The sequence below is a fragment of the Ambystoma mexicanum genome, chromosome 5q (assembly GCF_040938575.1).
Source record: "Ambystoma mexicanum isolate Mex_15411 chromosome 5q, UKY_AmexF1_1, whole genome shotgun sequence".
Lineage (NCBI taxonomy): Eukaryota > Metazoa > Chordata > Amphibia > Caudata > Ambystomatidae > Ambystoma > Ambystoma mexicanum.
The window spans coordinates 425,648,218-425,670,457 of NC_090933.1; the positions used below are offsets into that span (position 1 = coordinate 425,648,218).

Consider the following 22,240-nt stretch of genomic DNA (forward strand, 5'->3'; position numbering starts at 1 on the left):
GCAAGATAACCTTAGCTTCTTCCATAGTTGGTGTCATTTTCTCTGTCCCCCCAAAATTGTTAAACATCTGGACCAGGTGAGGAGTTAACTGTTCCTTGCTTGTCTTCTAAAAGTCAGATGTAAGTCCATCTGGCCCTGGGGCTTCATTATTTGGTAATGCCCTGCGAACCTCCTCCGCTGTGATGTCTTGGTCTTAGTCCTGCGCATCCTGCTCTGACGGTTTAGGGATACTGTATCTTTCCAAATATTCTTTTTGCCTCTGTTCCAGGGGTTTATCGGATTTATATAGCTCTCAGTAGTACTCTATGAATTCACTGGTCTCTATGGTTTAATTTGTGTTATGGGTCTAGCTATTTCTTCCTTCCTTAATAACCTAGCCAGCAAGCTGTCCGCTTTGTTTTCCTTAACGTAGTATTTCTGTCTAAGGTATAGCAGTGCTCGTTCTGCTTCCCTTGTTTGAAATATTTCTAATTGTCCCGTTATGGCCCTAAATTCTCTTCAGGTTTCTCCACTAGCTCCAACCCCCATCTTGGACATGACTTGTTTCAATTTTTCTTCCAATTCTCTTTCCAAAAGTCTCCTCTCTCTGTCTCTGCGGGCTTTCACCGCTATAATCTTCCCTGTGATCGTGGCTTTAAATGCATCCCACCTCATATTTTGGTCCGTATCTCCCAGCGTATTGTCTTGGAAGAATTCCTGTATGCTTGTTCTTATTTCCTCCCACAGTGTCTCGTCTTGAAATATATAAGTTGGGTATTTCCATTTCCACAGCCCGGGGAGCGTGTCCCGTCTCTTCACCGTCATTGTAATGGGCGTGTGATCTGATAGTGCTATTGCCCCTATATCGATCTCTGCTACCATACCTAGCATACTCCAGGATACCCACATATAATCTATCCTAGATGAAGTCTTATGCACATGAGAAGAATAGAAGAATGTGTCACCCTTAGTGTCTCCCCTTTTTTCCCTCCAGGTGTCCGCCAATGCTAGCTTATCTGTTTTTTCACACAATTCTCTCGTGGGTTTGCCCTGAGTGCCCGGTCTACCCGCACTCCTCTCTGCTGTCGTCTCCCGCTCTATATTAAAGTCTCCTGTTAGTATAATTTGTCCTTTGGCAAATCTTTCCAATTTAGCTAACTTCTGCTGTATGAATCAGTCTTGCCCCACATTCGGCGCATAAATAGTGGCTAGAGTATGTAGTTCTCCTCTTGTATGTAATATCACCACTAGGTATCTACCACTGGAGTCTTTTTCCTAGTCTGTAACAGTGAGGTTGATGTTGGTTTATATGGCTATCAACACCCGTCCCTTTTTCTTCCCGTTGTTTACCAGAAATATTTGACAGTATCCATGGAGTCTAAGTTTCTGCTTATTGGTCATTTGCAGGTGCGTTTCCTGTAGGGTCAAGAGGTCTAGTTTCTCCCTCTGCAGACATTTTTCCAGTTTTTTCCTTTTCAGAGGAGAGTTTAGCCTATTGACATTTAATGACATAATGATCATGGTTCTAGCCATCGCCTTGACTGTTCATTGAACTATATCTGTGCCCTTTTACTTCTCGATTGGGACTCCCTCTTCCCCTTCCGTACCTTTCCCCTCCCCCACAGATCTCTCCCTTACCCTCCATCCCCCGCACTGCGTGGATTCAATCGGCCTCTAGCCTCTCCGGATTCACCCTCCTGAGGATTGAGCCCATACCTCCTCCCAGCCCTTCAACTGCAGGCTCACCCAAGCCCATATTTCGATCCCAAATCCCTCAAATCACCCCCCCCCCCCAAAAAAAATTACCCCACTAATACAATTGCCCTCCCCGTGCTAATTTAACTAGACCTTCACTTACTCTGGGTCTCATATTTTCCTTTTAAGAAGCTGTAGGGTCCTGCGGAATCCTCCTAAAAGTTCCTTAGCTTGACCGTGGACCATTCCTAAGTTTTCTTGGATTCCTGCCCTTTCATCTTGGGCTCGCCCGGTCTTGCTTCTTCCTCCTCTAGCCCAAGTATACTTGCACCTTCATTGCAGGATGAGAGGCGATGTTGTCGGCCCTCCCATTCGAATACCAGACCAAAGGGACATTTCCAGCAATATCTAATGTCCTTTCCACTGAGAAAATTCCCTACCTGGCCCATTTTCCTCCTTTTAAGCAATGTTATTTGGGACAGGTCTTGAAAGAGTTGTAGCTCCGAGCCGTTGTATTTTCGTTGCTTTGTTTTTCTTGTCGCCAACAATATCTCTTCTTTCTGACCATAGTCGTGCAGAGCCGCCAGGACGTCTCTAGGTCGAGCTCCCGGTTCTCTCCTAAGCGGGCCCACTCTTTGGACTCTGTCCAGTTTCAGCTCGGCATCCCCTTCCAATTCTATTAGATCTACAAATACATCGTACATCTTCGGTCAGGCTTTTTACCCTTACATTCGAACTTCTGGACCTGTTCTTGAGATCTTCAGTGTGCAGTTCCAAGTTGTGGGTAGCGGTCGCAAGCCGTTCCACCAGTTTGTCAGTTTTCCGGGCATCATTTTCCAAGTCCTGGAGCACCTTCTCATTCATGTACACTCTTTCCTCCAGTTTATTCACGTCTCCTTTTACCACATGGATCGCTGACGCCAGGACCTCTCATCTTTCCAGCTAGGCCTGTTCAGTTCTTGCAATTTTGTCCACAAAGTCTTGGAAGTACCTTCTAAGAATATCTTGCGTGACTGCCTGGTCTCCTTCACAGCCCCTAGATCTTCTTTTTCCAGGCCAACCTCCACTTGAGACAGGGTTTCAGTGTCTTCCCTCCATAGTGTTTGGATGGTACCTTCGACTTCTGTTGCTCTTCGGGCTTCCAAGTACGTCCTTTTTTTGTTTACTAAGGCCCCACGTGTACTCCTGCACAGTGGATGTTCCTCTACTGCGTTTGTTGTCTCAGATGCTTCAGGTGTCTTTGCCAATTGTGGAGCCCCCCTGCACTAGGCTCTCAGTCCCTCCGAGCAGTCTTTGACTCAGACATGGCACGTTGTCCTTGTTTTTAAGTGGTCCCAGCCCTCTCAGCCTCCTTCCTTGCTTCCAGGCTAATCCCTGTTTGTCTTCTGGGTAGGTCTGTTCCCCCTGCCCACCCGGATTGAGGGCTCTTCCGCCCTTATGTGCACTTTGACCAGCTCTCACTCAGGGTTAATTTGCTCGCTATTCTCTTTGGGACCAGTGCCCTGGTCTCCGTATTGTCGCCTGCAAGGGGTTACTTTTTGGCGAAGAGAAAAGGGAAAAAAAAGAAAGAAATTCTGTTTCTGTCCTCTGTTGAAATGTCCAGATTTCCAGTGTTTCGATAAGGGCAGGTGAGTGGGAGGGCAGGGGAGCCGGCAATGTGAGTCTCCCCTCTCTCGTTGCGTTCCTGTTTTTGATTCTCCCCCACAGTCCCGTTGCGTGGCCCGCTCCTGCTACGCCACTCATCTCTCCATGATTTTGCCTCTTCTCTCCGTCGGAGGCCGTCCACTCCTCCAGGGGCCCCCTTCAACTTCAGTCTCTCCACCTCTCACCTCACCTTCTGGATTCCCTGTTTCCGTGTGTTCTGCTACCTTCTCATTGGAGGTGCTATTCACTCCCGCTTTGTCTCAGAGACGGCAGCATCTCCCTCTTCTACAGATCTGGTTCTTTTCCTGCAGGGATCCCAGAGCTGCTTTGCAGGTGTGAGCAGGTCCCTTTAGGAACTTCTTGACGCTCTTAGGCCGCACCTTCTTTTGCCAGAGTCCGCTTCACTTCTTCGTTTTCCCCCAGCTACACCAGATTCTTTTCGTTCCGCAAAGGTGAATATTCCGACCCATTCAAATATTTGCACCCGCTGAGGGAATCGCGCGAAATGCCTTAGGATCTTTGTTGGTGGGCAGGAGAGCGTCGGTTACGCTGCTCTCCTGTCGGCAGCCATCTTGGAATCCCGTTTTCTCTTTTTAATCGGTTGTGTGCTCAGAACTAAGGGTGCGCTCTGCAGTTCTCACACTTCTTTGTGCAGGGTGCGATTTTGCTTCTAAACCATGTTGTCAAAACAATGCTTTGCCTTAAACTGCAGCCTTCAATACCTTTGTTGATGTTCTTTAAAGATGATCAATACGCGTTCAAAATCCACTCCTGATTTATCAAATTTGAACCTGAAAGTTCATCTGGAATGTACTGGCTGTCTTTCTTCCAATCTTATGATACATTTGTACATGAAAGAAAATAACTGTGTGAAATTGCCTCATTTTAAAGCATTTCAAGATGTATATATTTTGCCATATTTTGTATTATACTTTATAGTTGCACAAACGTTAAAATATGCCCTTATTTGGTGTACATAGATGAAGAACTCCCACCAGTAAGTCATGGTGAACCGATCACAGAGCGAAGAAGCACCTTTCAAGCTCATCTGGCACCTGTTGTGAGTCCTAAACAGGTTAGTATTTTTAAAAAGCTATTTTTACTTAACTCATCAGTAAAACACTGCTGTTCCATACAAGGTCAGAGTATTTTCACTAGGAAGTACTCGTAATGTCTTACCCACTTTTTCCTTCATTATTCAACATGTTCTTTGTTGTTGTTTCACCATACTCAGAATGTTTGGTGCAGTATAGGCTGTTTTTCTAGTTGTGGTCAGTTGAGGGCATTTGAAATCCCTAAGGGCCCTACATAGTTTCCTGTTAGGCTGGACCAGACTTATAGAATGATCATAAGTGGAGAGGTAGCCTCATAGCACCTTTTGTTCACCGGTGGATAGTAATGGGCAAGCAATCTATGCAATCTCTTTAGAAGGATGACATGTGGATTCTCTTTGGGGCAACAGTTCAGGAAATCTGTATTTTATCATATATGGTGATCGAACAAAAGATATCATTATGGGCAAGAAAACATTCTAAATCCTTTGGGTGGGTGCAGAGTTTGCAAATGCCTTTGTATGCTCACATTGTAGGCAGAATACTTTTGCCTTTTGCCAGGTTCTTTTGCCTGCCTGTGCAGTCCTAACTCAGTAGACTGGTTCCGGGACGTGAAGAGCTTGCAGTTCACAAACAGCCGCTGTGTATCACCTCCCTGAGCAGGGATACTCGCACATATTTTCTAGGGGGCCACAAAGTTGGGGTTGTTCTTTTACTGGGAGCTGCATTGTTCACTGCCCACTTCCCACCACTTGAAGCCCTTCAAGAAATAAATACTTTAATTTTAATGACGATGTGGTTTCCAAGTCGCCAAAAGTAATGTATCCCTAAAAGCACATTGAGCTAGTAGTACTGAAAACACTTAATTATTTAAATGCCACTTCATTAGCCTCAATACAGGCTTAGAGGGAGTTTCTTGATTATTACCACCAGTGGTAATCTGAGCATCCCCACTCGTTACAGGTTTTCCGTTGTCATGGTGGTAACGGCAGGGGATCCATTGAAATACTGCTGCCCATATATCTGTAAATCCACACCTATCCTGTAAAAAGTTTTTAATTATTATTTTAACTAAAATGGTGAAGGCACAATAGCGTTTCATACAGCTACTCTGCTATATTTTTAATGCACAAAAGGGTCAAATCTGTCCGTGTATGCACTACATGGTGATGGTGGATATTCGAGATGTCCACTTTTTCACAACTTTATAAAGTCCTTTTAGAAAGTAGTTTCCCTGTATTGAAGGGAAACGGTGCACGGTCCTTCTCTATAGGTAAACACATTTACAAGTTTGACCTCCACCAGCAGTATTCTATGGTGCTATTCCACCTTGTAATAAAGCATTATTTAGCCAGCAGCGGTATACCAAGGAAATTGGGGTATCTACTCTCCCAGCCCTGTAATATGGTGGGTGCTAAAATAGGTAGTTGTGTTTCCACGACTCGACCTGTAATGAGATTCAAAATTGAGGGATTTAGTGGTTCTTCAGCAAGGAACTTTGGTTGAAACTAATGCAAAATGCTCCATTTTGGGCAAGTAACTTTAGTGGCACGTACAAGGATGTAATGAGCCATTTAAAGACAGATTTAAAAGCACCATTACATGGAATAATTGTGAAAAACAAACTGCCAAATTATGCATTTTAGAACACCTTCGGCCAGTAAGATGGACTGAAAATGTGATTCAAAAAAGACATTGCAGAATTTCACAAAGACCTTATTGGAAAAGGATTTCAATATTGTGCATTTTAACAAAAACACCTAACCGCTTTTTTTTTTTTACGTGAAAGGCTGGGCTGCACATGGTCCGGTCCACAATACTTCCTTGACGGTTCTAGTGGAGGTATTTTAATGCAACTAGGCCACACCAAAGACAGGGTTCAATGACACATAGAAGATTGGATTTGAGTTTGATCTGCAAAGTGACAATAACATAGAATATTCCACAAGCCTGCCCAGCACATTCTTATGAACACCCACAATAGGATGTTCGAGTTAGATGTACAATAGTACAGGAATTTACTGTACAGAGCAAACCGAAAACACTGGAGCGGAATTGAGGAAATCTGCGACATCTTGTATAGACAGATAGAATATTTGCCTGAAAGATACAGAAATGTAAGAAGATGCATTTTCCCTGATGAAGAGAGTACCTATCGAAACACCTTGGGACCCAATTTTTTATTATGTTGGAATTGTTTAGGTGGTTTTACGTCTACATTAAAACACTGAAAATGTTTCTGTTTTGATTTACTTCCGAAAGTGCATAAATAATGTTAATCCATAACTATGTATTCTCTCTAAACCATATTTAAGCTCTTAATTTGAGATAAAGACTCAATTTACATGTATCAATATTTTTTGCCGATCAGCTTTAGACAGTGTGCAGGGCACAGGAGTTCCCCATCTTGGGAACTTCTTCCTTTTCACGTATTGCTGCTGTACATGTGTCAGGACAGTAATTTCTCCCCTGCACCTATATACCAATTGAGTTCAACTTAATGTTCATTTGAAATATAACTACAGACATACTTTACCTCTAACTCAAGGGTTTGCATAGTGTATTATTGGATACAACTAACACATCTAACAGTACCATGGATATAAGGAATCAACTGCCCTTGGGTGCCTTTCCCTTAGCCTTCTCTGTTTTTCTCCTCCTTCTCAGTCTATGGTCTCCTTGTCACTCTGCCGCATACTTCGTGCCTTCACCTCCACTATCCGGATCCTCACTCTTTCTCTTGAACCCCTTTAAGGGCTATCCTTCCCCTGCTTCTCTCCCTCTCTTAATCGCTGTCTCCTCCTCCTCTATTCATTTCACTTGCACTTCCACTCCATTCTCTCCCACCTCTGCTTCTCTTTCTCCCACTTTACTCTTCTTTCTCACACTTCTGCCATCATCTATTGCTCCTCACCACTCCCTCCTCCTCCACCTTGCTTCATCTCCTCTGTATCCCTCCTCGCTTCAACGCCAAGTTTCAGAGCCTCCTAACTCTCCGTACTCTGGGCTCCCACACCATCCATCAACCTCAGTTCCTTTCTATCTTTTGAGAGACTGGACTTTGCAATGTGACAGATGTGTTTGTGGCATGAGCAGGTTATGTGTTTGGCCAATACTTTGTGTGACTACAGAAGCGGCTTGTGCAAATCTGCTAACTGTCCACCCTGCGATTCTGCTCCTCAATTTATTGATACATCTGGCTTTGTTTCACACTCTACTCTGGGACGGTCAATGTTGCAGCTAAGGTCCAGAGCCTCACGTCCTCCATCATAATGTATATATAAGGTTTCTAAATGTTGACGACCCCAGTGACGCGCAAGCACACACAGGGTCTCTGGACCATTTGGTGAGCCGCAATCACAGGCTGCTGCCTTTTTTTAAAGCTTTATTTAGTTTTTGCAGTAATAGAATTGAGTAATTCCCAACATAAGCATTGCATGATAAAACTCAATATATAAGATATTATAATACAGAAAAGAAAATAACACATAATAATAACTCGAACAAGAAGTCGACAGCGGCGGGATGCGGGGAGCAAGGATTGTAACCCGGAACACAAGCTCCATTTTGACCGATATTACAGATCACTAGTACTGACAGATACTAGGAATTCACTGATTATTACTATTGAAGCACCAATTGCTATTGAACACAAGGTAGCCCACCAAGAGATATTTATCTAACATTTACAATGACCAACCAAGAATCGCAACCGATACCCAGTATTAGCCCTAAGGGCAAAACTTCAGGCCATGGAGTTGGCACATTAGGCTAAATGAGAAGGCCCAATAGGCCGATCATGATAAGAAACAAGTCACTGAACCCACTAACACCACAATTTCTATGACTACAAATGCAAATTATGTTATTTGATTATGAGATACATTTGTAAACTAATTCTATCGAAATACAAAATCACGAACCAAAGGTTTATTATTGTCTTGTTAATGATGCATGCGAGAAGTGCTTAGAATGGGGGATCCAAAACTTGGATAGTAAAGTAAGCACGACAAGCCAACTAGTTTATATATTCAATCTTACAATCCCACCCCTTTCCACGGGGGGGATAATCAACACAAATCCATCTACTTCCATTACCTGGCCACTACATTACAACAATTATGTTTTTCGGTAACAGAAGCCTTTGATATATTTGCTTTTTGGCTGTCACGGAAGTTGATGAAAGGTGATCAGGTATTAGATTTCTCCAGCATTGGATCTTTCATGAATTCACGTGCTGTGAATATTCCCCGTCGTCAGGCTGGGAAACCCCCGTAACTTTAACTTAGTAATTTTCCTATGGAAAAAACGTTGGTCCCATCAACGTCGTTATGGGTGCTTTTGGCAGCACCAATGGGACTTTGAGTGTATAGCGCCGCCGTAGCAGCTTCCACTCAGATTTCAACCGTCTTTGAAGCTGTTGGGAGTCCTCGCGTTTCTCTCCTGAGAGAAAATGTATATTTCTTCAAGAAAATCTTTTTCTTTAAATTTCATCTTTCTGGTTCTTCCGACGGCGAAATACTTTGGTGTCCATCTCCACCATGGAAACTTCAGGACCGAAAAATAACTTTTTTAGGCCATATTAGACCTGCGGCCTAAAGAATGTTTGAGGGAGACAGGCACTCTGAGTGCCTTTACTGTCTTTACCCGAACCATTCAGCTGACGGATGCGACATCTGCCAAGGGCTCTCTCAGAAGACCCTTAAGGATTTATTTGTTGGCTCAATGAAAGGGCCTCTCCAGCGTCATAGGTTGGCTCGTCACGGAGTGGGAGAGCAACCACTCCCTCTGACAAGAGGTCACCGTCAAGACAGAGGTCCAGGTCCGAGGAGCCTGTGAGACGAGGTCGTCTTTGGGCCATGACAAGGCCAAACACTCTTTGCTTCTAAAGAAACCACTCTCTAGTGGTGAGAAGTCCCAAGCAGGGTCTAAACACTCTTCTAAAGGTACTTCGTCAAAGTCATCTTCGGACAAGCCACGAGAGAAGGGCTCGCACCCATCATCAAAATCTGCAGACTCATCCCGGTAATCTCCTTCATCGACAGGCAAACATACTGTTGACATCCTCCTCAACCTCGTCGGTGAAAAAAACAAGCACCAAAAAACACCACTTGTCAGAATCACGCAGATCTTCCTCTGGCCACGATCCTCTTGAAGACACCAGTCAACGACAAAATAGTTGTCAAAACAGTTGTCAACACCATCTACGACGGCATCGACCCCGATGACTACGACAACAGCATTTTCGTCAGGATGTACGGTTCATCTCCCGTCGACCACCTCAACTGCGACTACCTCATCGACCACCACCTCGACGACCACCCAGTCGACGACAAAGAAATAATCGCAGGCTAAGAAGCCGATGCATCCATCGTCCACTAGGTTGGAGGTTTCTGAATTGGAGGCAAATGTATTGTCCCCTAAGGGTATATTAAAAACCCCATCTAGGACCATGTTACATTGCGACCAGCCTTCTCTGGAAATGTCCCCTATTGAATATCCAGTGGCCATGCCAAAAGATATTCTGCAGCACGACATCAAGTCAGACTTCGAGCCTCCTCCATATGAAGGCCAACGGGTGTTTGAATCAGATCCCGAGGAAGGAACTTCTGAGGTTCCCATTCAGGCGTCATCTACAGTGACGAACATGCCGCTAAGTTCTCGGACACCTTCTCTACCATCTACATCGGCAGGAATAGGAGGTATGCAAACGCAATACTCCCTCATAAATCCTCACTCCCTGCTATCCATGCAGGTCCTTACCACACTACAATCTCTACTAGGTCAACTTGACGCCAGACTTCATCTTCCTCAGGATTCAACAATCCATCCTTTTGGAGACCTGCAGGTTATCCCTCAACAAAGGGATTCATTTTACCCCTTTTAATACCAGGGCGCAAGCCATAGGAGGCACACTCCTCCTAGACCTCCACCTCCTCCTCCACGTACTTTTAGACCACGACGTGGAGAACAAGAAGAGGGTGAATTGCTCAACACGGACCCGGACACTAAACCTAGAGATATGACTTCCACCGCCTCCTCTTCTCCAAGGAGAGCTGACGCATGGGACAGAGATCCGGACCAGGACGCACCGCGTAGCCCAGCTCAACCTTCACCCCCGGATGATATCTGAGCATTTCACTCCATGATGTCGAAAGCATGCCAGTAGTTTGGCCTCATTCCAGAGGAAGAGAAGAAGTATTGTTTCCTCTTTGACCACATGGAAGAAAGAAAAGCGGTCTTTTCCATTCCTATTCTAGATCACGTGTGGCAGGTGGGCCTGCGCACTATGATGCATCCTTTTACGGAGCCGGCATTGAAAGGAAGATTGGAAAAGAATTTTAAGGCTCCAGATTCCACTCCAAAATGCCTTACTTCACAACCAGCACCAGAGTCATTGGTCTCAGCTGCAGCAAGCCGCAAGGCTAGAACACAGCATAAGTGTGCCACTCCTCCAGACAATGACAATAGCAAAATGGATGTCTTTGGTAAAAAGGTGCTCATCATTGGAGCGACAACTGTAAAACTAGCCAATTACCTAGCTATTGTTGTACGATACGATCAGGAAATGTGGCATCTGTTGGCCCCTCTATTAGAATACCTGCCAGAACAACAAAGAAAGGAGGCTATGCTATTGGTGCGAGGAGAAGAGGCATCAAATCACAGCATCAATATAGCTGTAGATCTGGCCGAAACCGGCTTTAAAAAAATCAGTAATGGGGTAGTTCTCAGACGCCAGGCATGGCTGCGCTGCACAGACTTTCGCCAAGAAGTGCAGCACAAGGTAATTGATATGCCGTGTAAAGGTAAAAATCTATTCAGCGACAAAATCGATGAAGCCCTTAAAGCCATGAAGGCAGACACGGCTAAATCCCCCACTTCTCTGCAAAACAGGATAACCTTTTGCTCCTCTCGAGGAGTCTCAGTTAACTCGAGATTCTCAGGATCCAGAGACAACAAGGGCTACAGTATACCCAGATAATATTCTCATTGCTACAAGCGCAATTACCAATCCACCCAGCGCAATAGAGATTACCATGGCCAGAGAAAGCGCAGATCTTCCACCTCCCAGAGAGGTCGGCAGAGTAAGACACAGTCATGGCTGCCGCAAGCACATTCAAGAGGGAGGAAATGTGGCTTTCTTCCTCAACGAGTGGCAATCTATAACTTCAGACAGATGGGTGATAGATGCAATCCAGTACGGCCACTTGTTGGAGTTCAAGCACCCACAGTTTCCAATTCCCCCAATAAAGGTATCTCACTCACACCATCACGAGATACGTCACATGCTAAGAAAACACGCCTTATGGTCGCTCAACAAAACAGAGATGCTGCTCCAACAATTGGACTTTACCATCAACTATGCCAAATCCTGTACAGTTCCCTCAAAGAGCTTAGTCTTCCTTGGAGCACAATTCCTTACAAACCTTCTGTGGACAGAGTCTAGAGATTGCTAACCCTAGTGGGCTAATTTGCACCAAACAAGCTAGTTACAGTCCGCTCATACATGGCTCTTCTAGGAACCATGTCCTCTTGCATTCCTCTGATTCCCCACTGTCACCTTCACATGCGGCCAGTGCAAAATTTCCTTGCAACCAGTTGGTCCCAAATCCAGGGTTCCTGGTCAGACAAGTTAATTATCTCCCGGTTGCTGTCAGAGACTCTGAAATGGTGGGCACACCCCTTCAGCATCACAAAAGGAATGCCACTAGTGAAGCCAAATTTCCAACTCACCATTGTGACCGATGCCTCCCAAGTGGGATGGGGTGCTCATTTAGACCAGCACCAGGTCAAAGGCCTCTGGTTACCCGAAGGGACCTTACTTGCATATCAATGTACTAGAGTTGCGAGCAGTAGACTGGGCTCTCAAATTCTTTCTCCCCCTAATCCAGTACTCGGACGCACGTGTCCTCACTGACAACATGACCACAATTTTTTACCTACGAAAGCAAGGGGGGATGCGTTCAGACGCCTTATCCCAGGAAGCACAAACCATCGGGCATTGGGCCCACCGGCACAACATTCGGATTCAGATCTTCCACTTACCAAGGATGCAGAACATGCAAGCAGATACCATCAGCAGGGACTCCTCGTAGACACACAAGTGGCAACTACACAGCAGGCAGATAGCCAAAATCCCTGCAGACCTCTTCACCAGCTCCAACATCAAACAATGCCAAGAGTTTGCCAGCAGAATTTCGCATCCAGACACTCGATGGGGACGCATTTTTTTAAAAATGTTTTTTATTATTGTTTAAGCAATATAAGATTTTTATAATACTGTTGTCAGTTCACGTCTTTCTGGGTTAACTTGTGTCACCTGAGTCGAATAAGTGTGTCTTTTTGATGTTGTTGTGACATCCTTTCTACCAAATCACAGGTTTCCGTTGAGAAGATTGTTCACAATGTGTTCCAGAATTTATGCTGTGGTGATTTGCCAGCTCGTTCTGTCACCCCCTACCACGTTTCTTCCTCTGGTAGAATGTCTGTTCCGGCCACATGAGATAGATAACTGTGCCTTATTACTCGAGTTGCTGGACAAACCATCATCAGTAAATGTCGTATTGTTTCTTGTGGTGGCAGCGATGTATCGTGACAAAATCGGCACCTAGATGATTGTGCAAGACCTCTGATGTGCAGGATTTCATTAGTTTCGAGTAAGTTTAGACGTGCTCCCAATATTAAATTGCGTGCCTGTCTGTTCGGAAATTTCTTTATGAAATTTTGCAGTTCATTCCGTTTTTTTATGTTGACTGGTAGATGCGAGGTGAGGTATTGTTTAGCCGCTATTTCAGTCGTCTTTGCCCAGTCTGCATCCTTGATTTTACGTAGGATTCTGCATGGGTTGTGTATGATTTCCTCTTCATCTGAGGCGATGGTGTCCAGTAGGGCTTTGTTTTCTCTTTGACAATTTGTCAACATGTCAGATTTACCTGTGTCCATCTCACGCTTGATCATTTTAAAAATGTTGTTGCTGTCGACCATTCTGCACTTCCTGTATAAAATTATTGCATTACAGCTCACGGTGCATTCTAGGGACTGGAGGCTCAATTCACGTCTTATTGCGACTCCTGAAGTTGAATTTGGAAGCTTGTGCACCAGTCGCCAGAATGTGGCTTCTAATTTGGGCCATATTTTCTTTGGGATGATTGGCATGGCTTCGGCGCCATATGTTACAGCAGGCCCCACCTTCATTTTATAAAAGTTAATTGTTGGTATGAGCGAAAACTTCCCGAATTTGCTGTCTATGGCATTTGCCTGGGCCGCTAGTTTTTTTATATTTTCATGCAGCACTGATTGCATGGTGGTTTCGTGCTTCGAACTGCCCAAATGTACTCCTAGATACTTGAAGGTTTGGACGATCTCGATTTTCTCTTGTCCCAGGTGCCAATTTGAGTCAACAGTTTTCTTTTTGTTTTTTTGCAAGATCATGACTTTGGTTTTTTCTTTGCTAATTTCGAGGAAGTTTTCGTTTGTGTACTGTAGAAGGCCAATGAGTTGTCGTTGCAATCCTACTGGCGTCTGATCGATTAGCGTGAGATCTTCAGCGTAGAGGAGACGTCCAATTGCTGTGTTTCCTATTTTTGAAGGGAAAGCTCTGATCAACTTCTCACTTTCTTGGAGGTCCCCAATGTAGGCCAGGAATAGAGCTGAAGCTAAGGGGCACCCCTGTATTAATCCGCGTGTGATTGGAATTTCCGCCGATAATTCTCCTTCTCGACTCAAGCGTACCCTCACCGAGGTGTTGTGGTGTAGGGCTTGGATGGGGGCTAGGATGTCTTGGGTGAAATCTACGAACACTACAAACAGGCGTTGACTGAATTGTAAGGCTTTGCTTTTCAAAATGCTGTATGCCAAGATGTTAGCGGTTGTTCCAGAGTTTTTTTTAAAGCCTGCTTGGAGATGGACATTACAGCTTGCAGAGGCAGCCCAAGCTTGAAATTTCTTTAAAAGCAGTGTTGCGTAGACTTTTCCCGTGGCGCCCAGTAAAGCTATCGGGCGGAAGTTCATAGGATCCTTTATGTCCCCTTTTTTGTAAATTGGAATTATCGTCGCTCTTGTCCATGATGTGGGCAGAGATCTTGTGTCTGCACAACGTTGAAAGATGACACTCAGCAGGTCAGCCCATTCCTTAGGGTGTGTCTTGAGTTCGAAGTTGGTGATGCCATTTGGGCCTGGTGCTCTTGAGTTTTTTAACTTTTTGATTACTTCTTGGATATCTTCTGTGTTTTCCAGGTTGATCCACTTCGAGGATCCATGTTGCAGTTCTCCTGTGTTTTCAGTTATAACGGATTTGAACACTGCTCAAAAGTGCTTTTCCCAAGTGATTTGATTGATATTGTTTGGTATTGAGTTTTCCAGTGGCTTTTCCGTTCCGTGGCTCTCAATAAGGACCAGAAGTCTCTCGTGTTGTTCGTGATGAGCGCTTTTGTGCTATCCTCTGCATCCATCTGGTACAGTTTGTTTCTATGAAATCTTGCCCAGGCTTTGTATTCTGTTTTCAGAGCTTTGATTTTTGCATAGTCATCTGTTAGTTGCTGTTTCTTTGCTTGTCTCAGCGCTTTTCTATAGACACGTCTTCTTTCAACTAGTTATTTGTTGTATCTGTGATGTTTGATGGTTCCTGTGGCATTCAGATGTTTTCTTAGATGCGTGTATGGTGCTAGTAGTGGTTGGTAGTCTACTGAATTGTTTTCTTCCAATTGAGCTTTTGCTTTGTATTTTTGTGTTAGTTCCTTGATAGCTGCGACACTCAGTTTAAGCCGTGATCCCTGAGCGTTGGTCTCGATTTGTTGGCATGCACTGTGATTCTTTTTGCTTGGAAGTTGCCAGCATGTCTCTAATAGATTGTGATCACTGGCTATTGTGCGCCGCACGTTGAATGAGGCCGTGACACATAGTAGCGGCTAAGATACAAAGGTGTAATCAATTGTTGTGGCCGAGTCTGCTCGCTCCCAAGTTGGTATTCTGTTTGACTGTGCAAAGGCGTTGCTCAAGTTGTGGAGCCCACGTGAGTGAGTGAAATTGAGCCATGCCTTGCCTCGTTGTTCTGCCGGAGAGTTCAGGCTTTTTACTCAGCCTTTTTTCTGTATTTTGCAAACTGCGTTTAAGTCGCCACATAGGAGTAAGGAGGTCACTAGATGCGTAGTTATGGCCTCATCGATCGTTTGCTCACACAATGAGATGAATCTTTCTTTGGTGATTGCGGAAGGGTTCCAATAAATGTTAACGATTAGTGTTGTGTTTGGTCAGTCTTTTTAGTTGTTGTTGTCTTTCCAGGACACTGTTACTGCCAGGATTGACAGATTTGCAGTTAGTGTGCTTTCGATGGATAACCCACATCCATTGCGACACGCAATCATCATTCCTGAGGTGGGTCGTCCTGCATGTCCTTTAGCTGCTGGGGCTAGTATTATTTGGTAACCTTCCATGGTCGGTGGATGTACTAGCCAGGTCTCCTGGAGACATATGATGTCGTATTCTCCAAGATTGACCTCTCCTGGCACTGTTAAGTGTGAATGGCCTTGTGTGTTCCATGAGCAAAGCTTTACTTTATGGAGATGTTCTTCTTTTTGGTGTGTTGGCGTTGTCTTGCGGTCTATGTTCATGGATTGCTATTTTTTCCGATGTTATTGTGAGCGCTTTTGGTAGCCAGGCCCAGATTCCTTGTTTTTTGTCTTGGTTATGGTTCAATTATTGATGGGTTTGACTATTTTGTACTGTTTGAGAGATGGTTCTTGTTGCTACGCTGTGTGTACTTGTTGTGCACTGGTCTCTTCGTCCTTGATTTTTAGACAGTGTTTTGTTTACGTTCGTACTGTTTCTCTTGATAACTTGCTCTTTAATATTTTTTGGGTCGTGTGATGTGTTGATACACTCTGCGTGTTTGTGCTGCTTTTCCATTGCCTGCACTTTTTGTTGTCTTTTTGCGATCTCGCTCTTCTCATGTTTATTGTTGTCCTTCTCACGTTCTGTGTATTTGGCGAAGTCTTCATTCTTTCTATTTGTCTCTCTCTTTCCTGTATGACTGCCTTGCTTCGTTATGTCTTCCAAGTTGTAACCAAGCCTGTGAATTTCTTGTTTGCTTTTGTAAATCAATTTGTGTATAGTTGATGATTCAATGTGAAGAAGTGCTGCTGCTCCGTGGTGGTCGTGCAAAGGTTCAACAATACTCTGAGTTTACTAGCTTCAGATTGGCGGTTTGGTGAAATATCGACAGTACTGATCTTCTGTTTAGGATGAGATCTTCCTTGTTGCTTGCTCTTTGTTTCATTCTGAGTGTCCATCTCATTTCTTTTCTTTTTTGGTTTAGTTTCTCGTTGACCTCTGTTCTTGATCTATAGTGAACTTTCTGACCAAATCTCGGCCGTGCTTCTTTTGACCTCCTTTCTGTAATTGATCCTTTTCCCCGTTCTAGTTCAGGATGTCTTTTCCTTTCCCCTGTGACTTGCCTTTCATCCTTTGGTTCATGAAGTTTTAGTTTTGTCTCTCGCTGTTGGTTGTTAGTTTGGGCTTGGGTCTTCTTGATTTCGCTCTGGTTCGTTTTGTTGGTTAAACGTTTGCGTTTTTCTTCCAAAGTTTTGAAATCTCTTTCCTTGGATGCTTTTGTTTTGTTTTCTTTCAGGATTGGAGATACCTCGATATCCGAGAGATACTTTTGTTCTTTCTCTTGAGTGCTTGGCACAGGTCTCAGGGGTTTTTGCTAGTTGATTGTCAGTGTACACGCTGACGTTCATCAATGTGTCGTCTAGAATATACTCCACAATTGATTTTAGGAAAGCGGGTCTTTCTTTTTTCTTTTTGGTCCGCGCTTGGTTTGGTTCAGTCTGTCGCTCCTTGCTGCTTGATGTATGTGTTGCAGCATTCGCTTTGGATGTTCTTGTTGTTGGTAGTTGGCCCTGCCTATTGGATTTGTCTCTCAGTTGATCTGCGTTTTCAGACGTTGAGGTATTGATGTCGCATACAGCTGCTTTGTTCTTTGGGTCGATTTTTTTGAATATTGAATATGCTGATTCAGGGACCTCACTGTCTTTCTTACTGTTTGCAGATTTTTTATCCAATACTAAGACCACCTTGGAAGTGTTGGTTATTGCCATTGTATTGGCTTTTTCTGTGCTGACGATTCAGGTTCCTGTAGTCTTCAGTCCTTGCGTGGATGTCGTTTTGCAATCGGAGGTTAGGTCAATGATTGCTAGCGTTTGTGATCCTGAATCTTTTGTATCGGGCGCGGTTGCAGTCTTTTTTTACCTGCAATTCTTGCATAACCATTTTTGCTGTGATTTTATCAATTAAGTCGGTGACTAATTTGTCCATCGAGTTTTCGTTGATTTTACTTTCTTCCTTTGCGGTTATGTAGCCCTCTAGGAGTGTTACTTTGGTCAGAATCATGGCTTGCACTGTTTGTTGATCTTTTACTGCATCATTGATCACCTCATCAATTTTACAAAACGGGGCAAGGGCAATTGTTATTGCAGGCATTATGCTTAGCATATCTGGCTTTTTTGTGGGCTTTTCAGGAATTGTACCTGGGGTCTGCGTAGGGGGACCCTTTCCTGCGTTGTGTGTATGATCACTGGGTCTCCTTCTTGGCGTTTGTAACAGAATGGAGGCACTTGGTGCTTTGTAGGGTGAGTAGTTAGCAGTGAGGTCCAAGGAGTGTCTCCTTTTGCCTTGGGTCTTGATTTGTGCTATCTGTTCAACAACCAGTGCTTTTCCATTGGTTGCCTCCATGTTAGAAGGAGTTTTCTTTGCAGGTAGGTCTATCTCCAGAAAGATTGCTGAGGGGGCCGGCTGTGATTTTTGTTCTCAAAATGATGTTCTATGTCCGCCTGCTTGTCTAGCAGCGTATCTGCTTTGCCTATCAGTTGGTTGATTGATGCTTCATTGTTGGTTACTGGTTGTTGATCGTATTGTTCGACTTCAAGATTGGGGATGGACTCACTTAGTTCTGTTTGTGGTCGTTTTTTTTGTCTTTTTTGGATTTGCGGTGCCAGTGACAGCCTCGCCACTGTTTGGTATCGTTGGCATTTTCTGCTGTGACGGTATGGTTATTGAGATTTCCTTCTCAAACTCAATGTTATGACATGGTGATGTGTTTTGTGCTGGCCGTGCTTCTGTCGGGGTCTCATATCTTGGCGATTGAGCTGGTGTCTGCGACTCTGGATCCTCCAGTTGTTCAGTCATTATTACTGGTGTGTTATCGAGCTTGCATTGTTTTGCACAAGGAAATTTTCTTTTACCGCTGCAAGCATTTCAGCGTCAGAGTTCACTGTATTTTTTTGTCTTTGTGGATAGTTGTGCTTCAAAGAAATCAGTTAATATTCACATTGTGCTGGTTTTTTCGCGTATGCCGCGGTTATGTTGGAATTTAGTACGCCTTTTTTGTTTTGGTGCTGATACTTTTTACGCATGCTGTCTTTTTCCTGTACTTGTCCATTTTTTTTTTTGTGTTTTTGTGTTTTGAACTTGCTTCTCGCTGTCCTCTCTGGATCTCTTTTTGGTGTTTCTTCCTAGTGTTGATGCTATGGGTACTTGGTCAGGATGGCTCAAGATGATGGCTGAATTTGGTGTGTTTACTATGTTTTGCGCCTTCAGATTGTCTTTGGCAGTGTGCACTTGCGCTATCGTTATTAGGCACGCCGACTGCATGTCGGGCTGCATTGGTCTGAACTCTGCATGATCGCCTCCTGTGACAGGCGCCACGTGATCTCCTTTTGCTGGCGCACGCTTGCGCCCATTGCAGGAGCGGAGCATGGAAGTTCCAACGAGACCGCTGCCAAGTCCTCTCCCGAGCTTGCCGCCAGGGCTACGTCAACTGGCATGCCACCCGCCTCATCGTTTGCCCCGCTGCCTCGCCTTGCCCTCCCTCCGGAGGACTTCAGCGAGGCAGACACAGCTACGCCAGGCTGAGGGTCCAGATTCTTCCCCTCCGCAAGCTGGCGACACAGACGCGAGTCTTGCGTCGCAGGACGTCCGCTCCCCGCTGTTCTCAGGTAAGCAGTTTTTATTAATTATTTCCATGATGTGTCGGTGGGGTTTGGGGGATTTGAGCCCCCGCTCGGCTGGGTGAGTCGCTCTGCGACATTGAGGTTCGCTTGAGTGGCCTGTGTTTTCAGTGGAAAACTTTCTCCCTTGTCTTGTGTGGCGAAACCCTGTGGAGTTCCTCCAACTGTTTTAAGAGGTGAGCTTCTAAGGCAGAGCCTGTCTTCTTCTTCGTGTCCTAGGGAGGCAGGCATGGTTCTCGACGACTTTTGCTTTGTCGCCATTGTCTTTAAGCAGGGGTGAGGTGGGGGGGCGGGAAATGTGTGAGGTTATACAAGACACGGCCTTCTGTACTGTGTTGATGATTCAAAACACCAAGTCTCGCTCAGCTTATGCAGCTTACTGTGTTTCCAGTTATTTGAATGGGCACAGAATCGATCTTGCTGTTCGACGGGTGTGGTCAAGTAGTGTGTCTCCTGGTCTCCGACCTCAGTCACCCGATGGACTATGACAGACCACTTGTCGCCCACTTTCCGCGCACGCTCCGCGCTGCAAATGCTGTTAAGTAGTCTCTGTAGGACTCTGTAGAGCAGAGTCTCCGCCTCCTAAAACAATGAAAGTGGTAAGCAGACTGTCCGACACCACGACAGACCACTTGTCGCCCACTTTCCGCGCCACTCGAGGTGACGCATTCTCCTTTCCTTGCAACGGGGTGTTCACCTACGCATTTCCGCCCTTTCCTTTCATAAGGAAAGCTATACAAATGATACGCAAGGCTCCTTGCAGGATAATCTTGGTAGCCCTGTTCTGGCCCAAGCAGACCTGGTTCTTCCACCTGCTTCAATTGGCATTGGACGATCCGATTCATCAAGGGTCCCAGGCCAATCTTCTGTCCCAACAACGGAATGATTTTTCATCACAATCCAGGCTGTCTCAAGTTGACGGCATGGCTCCTGACCACTCCAAATTCGGAAATCTGAATATCCTTCAGGACTGCCGTTGCATCCTAGCAGCAGCAAGAGCCCCATCCACCAACATGTCCTATAGCAGAAAGTGGAAAGGATTCTGTACATGGTGTGCATAGCAACCTAATTTGCAGCTGCTAGCTATAACACTTCATCAGCTCCTTCCTTATCTGCTGAAATTAGCTACAGAATGTCTGGCGGTCTCTTCCATCAAGGTGCACGTATCGGCGATCTCCAGATTGACACGGAAAAGAACAACGCTCTACAGTGACAGGCTAACTATACATTTCTTGAAGGACCTCTTTCGTAGCTTTCCACCGAAGAAAAGGATTCCACCTGTATGGAGCCTGAACCTGGTCTTGGCTGGACTTCTGAAGCCTCCATTCAAACCCATGTCAACAACCCACATCAAGTTTCTAACTTGGAAGGTGGCTTTTTTAGTGGCCATTACACCTTCTAGAAGGGTTTCAGAGCTCCAAGCCTTGGTTATTGATCCTCCCTATTTTCGGTTTGTGGGAGACAAAGTAGTTCTCTCCATGAACCCGCATTTCATTCCTAAGGTGCCATCTGAATTTCATAAAAATGCTACAATCACTCTACCTACATTTTTTTCAAAATGCCTCTTCTCTAGCATAGAAAACACTGCACTCACTGGATGTCAAAAGGGCATTGCAATATTAATTGGATCGCACAAAATCATTTAGATCCTCTAAACAACTCGTCATAGCCTTTGGTCCATCCAACAAAGGAAGATCCATATCAAAACGGGGCATCTCAAGATGGGTTACATATACAATATCCTTCTGCCACGCAAAGGCCAACAGGCCGTTACAATCAACCCCCAGAGCTCACTCCACGAGAGCCACGGCTGCCTCGGCAGCTCTCTGGTCTGGGGTACCCATCAGAGACATTTGCCAAGTGGCAACATGGGCGGTGCCCTACACTTTCACCAGGCACTACTGCTTACACCAGCAACACGCTGAAGATGTGCAGATGGGACGGGCAGTCCTTCAACGACTGTTCCAGTAAAGCTAGCCCTGCACCTTCCGGGGTTGTTCCTGTCCTCTGCATTACAGTTATGCTTTAGCTTTGATGTACACATCCTTATAATATCTAGCTTGTGTTTAACCAGTTTACACCTCCAAGCATGTATACTGCTACAAAATCTATTCACAGCATGTTAATCCATGGAAGATCCAATGCTGGAGAAGGGAGTAGTTTCTTACCTGTAACTCCATTTCTCAAGCGTTGGTATCTTTCATGGATTCACATGCACCCTGCAGCCCCCCCCATTCAGGCAAACTTACTCTAACGGATATCCTCCAGCTGGAGTGGTTAAAATCTGAGGGGAAGCTGCTGGGCGGAGCTATACACTCAATGTCCCATTGTTGCTGCCAAAAGCAACCATAACGACGTCAATGGGACACTGTTTTTTCCATGGGAAAATTACTAAGTTAAAGTTACCAGGGTTTCCAAGCCTGATAACGGGGAATATTCGCAGCATGTGAATCCATGAAAGATACCAATGCTGGTGAAATGGAGTTACAGGTAAGAAACTGCTCCCATAATGGAAATCTATCCTATATCAACTCCAAAATTATGTGCATAGCCAACACCTCACATATTCCTTTTCACCACTGTGCTATCACAAGGTCTGTAGAGGTTTTTCAGAACTGAGTCCCAGTTAGGCGAGCCGCATACAATAAACGTCTGATAAGTGTAGCCATGTGTTCTGGTGAGATATCCTCCTGGATCGATTTTTCCAAAGACTAGCACTAATGGATCAAACGGAAGGGAGGAGCCAATGTTATTTTTGATGTGGGATACTTTCTATTTTCAGAATGTTTGTATCAAAGGGCACTTCTCCAGCATGTGCCCCAAGTCTCCCATGTCACAACAACCCTTCCAGCACAAAGGAGATGA

The 22,240-nt window shown here is 44.9% G+C and overlaps 1 protein-coding gene across 7 annotated transcripts in view; it reads left to right on the plus strand.

Moving 5' to 3' along the window:
- The window catches only part of IMPACT (impact RWD domain protein), a 624,075-nt gene that overhangs the window by 369,864 nt on the left and 231,971 nt on the right, over nt 1–22,240 (plus strand). For all 7 annotated transcript variants that reach the window (XM_069620926.1, XM_069620927.1, XM_069620925.1 and 4 more), the window contains one exon: nt 4,299–4,393. In XM_069620926.1, coding sequence (XP_069477027.1) covers nt 4,299–4,393 — 95 coding nt within the window. The remainder of the gene's footprint in view (nt 1–4,298; nt 4,394–22,240) is intronic.